Source organism: Calonectris borealis, chromosome 1, assembly GCF_964195595.1.
Source record: "Calonectris borealis chromosome 1, bCalBor7.hap1.2, whole genome shotgun sequence".
NCBI lineage: Eukaryota > Metazoa > Chordata > Aves > Procellariiformes > Procellariidae > Calonectris > Calonectris borealis.
In genome coordinates, this window is record NC_134312.1 from 148337192 (window position 1) to 148346830 (window position 9639).

General features: G+C 43.2%; 1 protein-coding gene across 1 annotated transcript; it reads left to right on the forward strand.

Annotated features, from left to right (window-relative positions):
- Positions 1 to 1289: 1289 nt before the first annotated feature.
- Positions 1290 to 9376, forward strand: NMS (neuromedin S). The gene is made up of 8 exons (XM_075137160.1): positions 1290 to 1379; positions 1522 to 1577; positions 2059 to 2109; positions 3206 to 3265; positions 6047 to 6082; positions 6527 to 6568; positions 7576 to 7606; positions 9220 to 9376. Exons 1-8 carry the CDS (start codon positions 1313 to 1315, stop codon positions 9234 to 9236), a joined length of 360 nt encoding a protein of 119 aa, XP_074993261.1. The 5' UTR covers positions 1290 to 1312; the 3' UTR covers positions 9237 to 9376.
- The last annotated feature ends 263 nt before the right edge of the window (positions 9377 to 9639 follow it).

Below are 9639 nucleotides of genomic sequence, written 5' to 3' on the forward strand. Positions count from 1 at the left end.
CTCTTTGAATACTATCCTGTCTTGAAACTCCCATTTCCAGTGAAGACGGGTGAGAAGCTGACAGCTGAGTGCCTGCTATAGCAATGTCTGACCTCTCCTGACAGCCCCCCACTCAGATTATTGCACCCAAAGGGCTGTGATGAGGCAAAGACGGCCGCCTCTCCCAGGGGAAGGAACAAAGGGTGAACTAATGGTGCTGGGGTCATTCAGCTGCTCCTGCGCCTCTTTACATACTCGGAACACACAGTTGTGGAGCTGACGAAGTCACATGAAGTCTGGCTCCCCTTTTCTTCTCTGCGAGAAAGCAGGTGCGTCTCCTCTCTGACTGCTCTGAGATGCTCCCACCAGGAACAGTCCTGCCGTCATCCTTTTAGCGCGCAGCGCAGCCATTGAGGGACATTATGAGACGAGGTGGGCTGCTGTGCCAATAATACCTTCTGCAGCTTTTTATGTCTTACATCCCACATGGAGCCATTGCCTCCCAAACATCTCTACTACATATGTGAGAAGTGGGACAACTGCATATGTATGTGCTTCAGCAGGCCCAAAGTCTATAAAAAAGAGATTGAGAGGGCTCTGCCTTTCTCCGTCTCAGATCTGATTAGAAAGCATTGCCCTTAGAACTAGCACAGAGAAAATCAGGAAGCATTTTCCAAAGTCAAATGCAATGATTAAATCAGGAAGAATAGCAAATCACCTTTCTGTTATGAGCAGATCTATGTCTTGTCTACAACCATACCTACTATGAAATTAAATAAGAGTGGATGGCTTTCCTTATTCCACATGAAGGTAAATATATTAAGATGGGCCGGGACTTGTTCGATACAAAAGTTCACATCCCTTCTAATTAGAAGGCAAACTTTATTTCCCAAACTGCCACGAGGAGAAATATTTTCCAAAGACTCAGTAAGCCCTACTACAAAACCGAATTTTCTGTTTAAAATGAAAACCCCGGCCGCTCCATCGCTTCTCCTTGAACAGCCTCTTCTCTCCTCCCCTCCCTCCCTCCTTTCTGTCACCTCTTCTAGAAAACCAGCTTTGGCGGAGGTTTCCAAAGGGCGGAGGACGGGGTGCCCCATGCAGGACACCGGCAGCCTCCCGCTGGCCCTCCCGCGGGCGGGGGTTCCTCGGTCGCGGCGGGGCCGGGCCAGGGAAGCGGCAGGGGGCGGCGGCGGGGGGCGGTGTGCCCGGCAGCGCCGTGCCCGGCAGCGGGGCCGCCCCGGCGCCCATTGGCTCGGCGGCGGCCCGGGCTCGGCGCGGCCCCATAAAGGCGGCCCCGTCCGCTACTTCGCCCGCCCGCCGCCGCCCCGCCATGCCCCAGCCCGCCCTGCCCTGGCTGCTCGCCGCCTGCTGCCTCTGTGCCCTCCCGCGGGGCTCAGGTACGTCCCGGCCGCAGCACGGGGTGGGGGGGACGCAAGCGAACCCCCAAACCTTGGAAAGGGTCGTTTCCCATCGAGGGGCGCCGTCGGGGCCGGGCTCCGCGGCATCTCCGCACAGCCGTGTCCCCCCGTGTCCCCGCAGGGTTCCCCCAGCCTTTCTCGCGCTCCAGCGACGGCGCGGACCTGCCCAAAAGCCAGGTACGTCCGTCTTTGCCTTCCCCGCCACCCCGTCTGAAAGCGGTGCGCGGCGGAGGGGTAGGGCAGAGCCGGTCCAGCCCGGGCTGGCTGAGGGAGGTGGGAAACGAGACTCGCCCGTGGCGGGGAAACGCCGTAGGAAATCGGCAACGGACTGGAAATATATAATGAAATCCCTGGGGTGGGTGGCAAAGAGAGTCGGAAGGTTGAAGCCCTTTGCTGCCCGGGGAGGTAGGTGGGACAGGTATGGGCAGGGGTGGGATGCACAGCTGCGTGCAGAATAGGTGGGCTAATGACCAGCCAGTCCTGACTCCCTGAGCTAAAATGCAGGTCCCAAGGTATGAAAGCCCCATTCTTAATGCCTAATCTTTACTTTTTAAAGCAACTGGTGCTGTGTTTCAGCCAGTCCTGACTCCCTGAGCTAAAATGCAGGTCCCAAGGTATGAAAGCCCCATTCTTAATGCCTAATCTTTACTTTTTAAAGCAACTGGCGCTGTGTTTCAGTCAGTGGATGGAACTGTCTAATCAACCCCAGGTAAATTGACTTTGGTAATCTGTTTGATCTGCTGGGACTCTCTTTCAGACATACTAATTGTCCCTTTAACCCTCAGCATCAGTGGCTGCAGGTGGCAGAGCCTCCTCCAGAGAGCCAATGGCTCTGGAGAACAGAGCAAGTTTGCTGGTGTATGCATTCTCCTCTCTGCAGAGCTAACTCAGACCTAGAGAAAGAAAAAACTGTGTTTTTCTTCCCATCACAGTGGTAGCTAGTACTGAAGCAAGAAGTGCTGGTCAGTGCTGTAGGAGTTCACAGACAGGGTCCTGCCTGGTCCCAGCTCTGCGGTGGTGGGTGGATGGTGCTCAGAGGAGAGGGGAGTGAGGGGCAGGCTTCACAGCTCGTTTCTGCTGTGGTGTCTCTGGCCCAGAGCTTGCAAACACAGTGACTTTGAAGGACCAGCCCCACTGCATTTGATACCGAGCCCAAGGGTCATTTTCACTTTCAAAGGAGACAGAAAAATCTTTGTGGGATCAGCAATTACCTGGAAATTTTCAGCATTTTGTGCTGATTCTTTTTCTTTTGGAAATCTTTCAGTTTTGTAAACCAAGACTGGTGGAAAATAGTTCCCAGAGCCAGTTGTTCTGGTGTCTTGCATCTTATTTCCTTTGGAGCTATGGTTATTTCTTGCCTAATATCATCACATGCATCAGCAAATACTTGTCCTGTGGCAGTAAGTATGGGACTGTGTATTTCAGTATATGGTTAAAGATTATAGTACCGATTGACTGAAATGCTTATAGATGAAATTGAATGTAGATTAAATATATCAAAACACAAATCTATTTGTGGAACCAGCATAGGAAAATGTATTTTAAATGTAAGAGGCTGATGTAGGTCTCTTTACAGCACAAGACTATATTGTAGTCATTAGTAGTATTGTGTGTATTCTCCTCATACAAAGTACTAGTTTTTCAGCTCATAATAGCTTCAGTAAGTCTTGCCCTGCTCTCAGTGGTTTTAGTGGAACTGTGTTCAATTTATATTGTGCTGGGATCAAAATCAAGCTCGTTCTCTGTCAAACCGTGTACACCACATCCTCTCAGTAAATGTATTAAAGTACTGTTTGGTTTTGCAGATCTCCAGCACTGTTTTGGATCTCTGTTATTCTATATTCAACAGCATGCATACAAATGAGGTAAGGTGTAATTGCTTCTTTTACTTCAAAGCATTCCCTCCTTCCTTAAACTTAAAAAGAAACCCCTCCAAAACCAACTTCTTGACATTTCTCTCCAAACAACAAATGTATAATCTAATACCATCATGGCTTAGGAGATATAGGAGAGTATATAAAAGATTTTTTTCTTCTCCTTAGTAGTTTGCATGTAATTCTTAACTTCATTAAATTATATATCAAATTGCTGTTTTTCACCAATTCAGAGCTCAAGAACCAAAACATCCACTTACAGCTGGGGTCAGTATTTTAACCTGACCCTCACTTTTGAATAATACAGGGTTAAACATGCTGAAAATATATGCAACTTTGGATCAACAGCATACTTAAGCTCATGCTGAACATGGAGACATATGAGTTGATTTACTGATTTTAATACTTGAGCTTGGTTTTTTGTATTTCTGAGTCAGATCCAAAAGATTAAGTTGAGGAGTTATTGAGTATAGCTCTTCCTCATTGCTGCAGTCATATTAGGACCTAGCTCAATGTCGGTTCTGCTTTATATCACTTTTTATTATCACCAGTTTATTGAGAGTCTTCCCCATAAAATTCACTCAGCCCCTGGGTATGTTAAAAAGGCCAATTTACTTGTGGAGTTTTTGAGTTCTCTGTTTTTTCAAATCACGAGTAGAGCCTTCAAGACAATAATAGAAAGTATTTTGACATGTATTTCAATATCCCTTCATGCCAGTCTTTAGCTTATTATAATTCCAAGCATGCTTTCCTAAAGCTGCCATAAAACTCTACAATACAGAAGTTGATTGTATAAAAAATCCTAGCATTTGAGTCCTTAAATGTCTAATAAATGTTTTGAGCTCAGTATTGACTCCTATACTTCTGCAGCTTAGCTAATGAGGGGACATCCAGAATCATTGGGTAACTTTGAATGGAGCCCTATTCCTGGTTATTATTTTAGTAATTAACTTTGCAGAAAATTCACCCTCTGTTATGCGTCCTCAAGATAGGGAGCTGGATCTCATACAATATCCTTTCAAGAGATATGACTAATATGAGCTACATATCTGCAATATGATATCCCAGTGTGGTCTGATTAAGTGGTAGATCAAAGCTAAATGTGAGTTATGCAAAAAAGAGCTACGCAAAAAGTACAAGTTTTTACCCAGCTGGTCAAATCTCTTATAACATGAAGATGTACTTTCTCAGCCCACGAGGAATCTTGAGAAGACACTGCAAACATGAGTCTATATGCAGTGCACCTAATGAAACAGTTACAAAATCCTACTGATTTCAGCTGTACTTCAACTTTCTGCATGATCCCATATTTATGTGGATTTTAAAAAAATTTTGATTCGGTCAGAGTTATAGATTACGTAGAGAAGGTAGATGGTGTTTCAAGAGGAGTGATGCTTCAGCACTATGAAAGGCAAAGTCAACAGCAATTTTAGCATTAATGGGACTTGAACTCCATCTGGGGAACTTAAAATCTTTTGGGAGATCTAACAGACTATTTAGTTTCAATGTCTAATCTTTGGGTAAATCTTGCAGATGGCACTTTCAAAGGAATCAAAAAGAACTAAATATCTGAACTCAGCTACCTTGCAGTCACCTCCATAAGAGTTTGAAATTTCCATCCTAAAGTCAAAAACTGTTTAGAAGCTCAGTTTTTACCCTGTTTCTTCCACATAGTAAACTCTCATCTGTTATAAATTAGCTAGATATTTGAAACTGCAAGTTAAGTCATGAGTCAGTCTATCTTTGATGGGTATGTAGTAATCATCTCGAACAAAATTAGTGTTCACAGTATCTCTTTGTTGAAGTCTCCTCCTTTGCATCCTTTAAAGCACCTTGATCGAGGAAGCACTTTTTTCTTTCATAGCATTTCATAGCCCCATAAGTTGATGTCCATTATACTATAAATCATTGCCTTGAGGCTTGAACAAAGAACAGTTTAACAAGAGGAAATCCTCATCTCATACCCTGAATCCTGATTCCCTCCTTCTTGCGTGTATATTTTGTCTTTTTAAATTCCTTCTCTCCAGTTTCCCATCCACATGCTTTCCCTGTGTTCTCCCCTGTCTTCACATCCTTGCTCATTACATGTGCTGTTTTTTCGAGTCACCCCAGGTAACTAAACCTGTTCACGGATGTAACGGTGGCTGTGGCACACAGAGCTATCCCCAGCCGGGATCGTGCAGCCAGGCAGCCGTGCCGTGGGCAGGAGGGCTCCCAAACCAGATGTACCAGACTGCAGGTTCAGGGCTTTGTTAGACTCTGAGCTCAGTCTGCTCCCGTGAAATCATGGGGAAGTTTCTATTCCTTGATGTAAGGCTGAGTAGAAAAATGAGCAATTTCCTGAAGAATAAGGGGTGCAGGGGAAGGCTTAAAACCAGCTATCATGCCCTGGGTTAAAACCAAGGGCAGTCTGAAAAGTGGAGAGCCGCCACATTTTCACAAGGTAAGAGCTCTCAGTACAATTCAAGCCTGAGGAGTGGAGCTGCTACGTTCATTCCACGTGGGGCTCTGCTTCACCTCCCAGAGCACGGCTGTGCTTTGCTGTACGGCAAGGGAAGCATGTTGAATGATGGTAATGAATGGGGTTAAGGAAAGATTTAAAATCAATCTTTGAAAAGATCTGTTTCTTGCTGTTCTTATATCTGTCTGTGATATGTGTAATATTCTCTCCCTTCTCGTGTGGAGTGGAGCAGCCTCATCAGTGATGGAGGATTGCTGTAGCAAACCAAAGAAATAACAGCATCTTGATTAACTTACACTGTCCACTTGCAGGAATCGCAGATTGCTGCTGCCAAGTTTACAAAGAAGGTATGTAAATGTGAAGACAAGCGAGTAGCAATGGACAGGGAAGTATGGCCCTTTCCCTGTTTCTTTTGCTGCTTTTTTTAAAGTCAGCTTGGTTTTTTTTCAGTGGTTGGGAAGCGAGCTGTGCTGACCCTGCTTCTGCAAAGCAATCCACCATGTGTAAAGCTTTTATACATTTTCTAAAGCCTGTGAATCTTTAATTATGGTAATTTAGTATGTTTACACTAGACAGAATAGATAGTTCTTGACAATGCTCTTTGGGTATTAATTTTTAATCAGTATTCCAGATGAATGGACATTGGGGACTATCAACATCTCGTCGTTTGCATGCTGCTGAAAAAGGCCCTGAATTTATTGATAGTCTGAGGGAATGACAATGAAACTTGTCAACAGGTCTATGGAACTGAGTTTGAAGTATTTTGTTATTGTTTGTGTTTTATTTTACAGGATAGTCATGGGACTCTGGGACGGCCTTTTTTCCTTTTCAGGGTATCTGAATCTCTTACTTTTTAAAGATTCTGAATCTCAATGTTATATATCCATAGCTGAGCAGCTGTTTCCCTTCACAAATTCTTGCTGCGCTTGTTTTGAGTAGAGGCCAAATATCCCTTGCTTGAAAGCTTAGGGAGACATTTGCTTAAACTCTGGTTCAACTAAAAGACGACAAGATAGTGAGATCTGGGGCAGTAATGGATTAAACACATTTTTATTTGAAGAGGTGACTCTGCAAATGTTTTTATCTTGAGCCAACTCATCCAAAGACAGAAGTAGTACGTAGTAGTACATGGCTTGTATCTCTGGGACTGCCAAGGTGCACTGATACTAAATCCACCAGATAAAACATGTGCGTGAGCTGAATGTCCGCTTGGTCTGAAAGGTCTGGCCAGTAAGTGGTGGCACACTGCATAACAGGGTGAAAAGCCAAAGCAGAATTATGAACATCATCATCATTTCTCTCATGTTTTTCACCCATTGGCTTGCTGAACTATGGCACATTCTAATGCAGAATATGCTGGTTTAGACACGCTCTATGATTAACACCAAACTAGTTTTTAGGAATATCTTCAACACATTAAAAAGAAAGTTACAAAGTAGGTTGTAGCAGGTAACCAGAGTCCCAATTCAGCTGTCATTTACATTTTAGCTCACTTCAAGTGTGTCCATCCAGATACTTTCAGTTCAGTGCTGGTATTTATATGCTCTTTCTTAGGCATCTACGTAGTACCCCAATGAATTGGGACCAAGACCCTTAATGAGAATAATTAAAGCCAGACTGTTTAGCTGTTTGGACAGAGACTGAATAAATATTTCTCAGATTCAAAGGGAAAACCCACCCTGCACGGATCCCCTGGTATTTGACATGTTGTCGCTTTAAAGGAAATTTTACTGCAGCCTTCTTATATACCCTGTCTGCATGATAGGAGATGTATTTTGGTGTGCTTATAAATCTGGCATCTAATACTTCTGCACAACCATCTAATTACTATATTTTTCAGCCTCGAAATGGAAGAACTATCGAAGGCAGTGGTAAGTAGGCATCCAAAAGTGACTAGAATTTGTTCTATTGTTTTCAATAATGATGATCCTAGTGACAGAAGGAGTTACTGAGAAGTATTTAAAATCTAGTACAAACCTAGATACCCATGTGGATGTTTCACATGGTCACTAGGAGGTGTCTGGGCAGAAATGCAGTTTTTTCATGATCGGAGACTTATGGCGTATGCTCTTGATAAAAGGATTGTTTTCTTCTCTTTAAGATTCAGTAAGGAGGAGCTTTCATCCTCTGCAAAATGATAGAAATGGTACAGAAATTATAAAGTTTAAAAACAGAAGGTGTAAATTGTACTTGGAACACTAGTTCCAAGCTAAACTCCTCTCTGTTCCAAGAGACCTTCAGTCACCTAACCCTACATGAGACCCCACTAATACAGATCTTTGCATGCAGGTGGGAGTCATCCTCACTTCAGAATTAGGTCCTGTTTTGGGGTAAACATTAACTAGAAAGAGCAGGGGTGGGGATGTAAGGAAGGAAAACAGATCTAATAATATCACCTAGCACTTGCATATCCACCTTTGAAAGTGTCTGTTAAAGGTCTTAGTGAGCTTTAATGGGAAATGGACAAGACAGTCAATGTACATGTGTCCCCTCCTTCAGTCTGTCTTCTAATCTTTTACCCCACAAGAAAAGATCACCATTTTCTGTTTGCAATGTAAGAATTGCTTCCAGCTGTTAACTGAAAGGGTTGTGTTGGTGTTGTGGGGTTTTTTTGGGGGGAGGGGGGGAAGATGACAGGACAGAAGGATAGGAAAGAAACTGCAAAGAATACCTTTGCTGTATATTCAGGATTAAACCATTTCAGAAAGAAAGGAACTAAAGACTTGGGAGAGTGTTGTAGAGCAGCATACAACATGCTTGCTCTGGTCTTAGGCACTGCCCTGGGTGTCCATTGCTTCTCGTGGATGAAAGGAAGATAAGGAGCTAGATGGATCTCTGTTTTGAGCCAGTGCAGCTCTTCTCATGTTGTTAGGTACATACGTGTGGGAAATGTTTCATAGCTACGAAACCTGTAGGGACAGGTAGTGCTGCCCAGATCTGTTTAGAAAAACTGGAAGCATGAGCTGACAACTACTATAAGCCAAACAAAGAGGGAGAGAATCCCTGTAGCTTTTGGGCAAAACAGTTCAAAAATAATTAGAGTAAACTTGCTTCACAGTACTCTGAAGTACTCTGGTGTTAGCAGAATTGCTATACTATCAAACAGATCTCATTAAATGGTTAGCGTAGAAGCTGCTACTCTATAACGATGCCCTAGCCTTATATATAGCAGTAAATTTTATCCACAACCAACTCAGCTGCAAGATGCACACCATGCATCCATACCCTAAAAGAAGGACAATGCCGTTAGAACTTGGTGGAAAGAGAACTGTGTGAGGAGGGAGGATTCATGTTGAGTACAAATAACAGACCTGGGCACTTACCCAAATTTCCAAACTCCCATCCAGCTTAATCTTCTGGTGCTAGAATTTGAAGCTATTTCATTTCTAACTTTGTGAAGGACCAGACATACATAACTGAATACAAAGTCATATTCAGATCAACACCTCAACATAAAATATAATATTGTGTTAATTTGTTTCAGAGTACCATGGAATATGAAGTTCATGGGTCAATTTACCAGCTTGATGACTTGGTTTATACAAAGAAAAGAGACTTCTTGTTGCACTGGTTGTCTATTACGTGACTCAGTTGTCTGGAATTTGCTGTTCCATGTAATAAACTTGCAATCATTAATTCTTCTCCTTGTCCTTTTTTTTATTGAAGCAGGTACTAGATTTCATTGGGTTGTAATATAGCATTGCCTGGTTCCAACTGTATTCAAAGAAATCAATCATCTGAATATCTATAATTTTCAAATACAACTGTTTTATATTTAGAACATCATCTTTAACAGGGTCATGAATGATAAGCTTACCCTTTTGACTAGATAATATATTTCCCCAGCATTTCAGGATATGCATCCCAAACAGTATAATAAGATATTTAAACCATCATGAACATT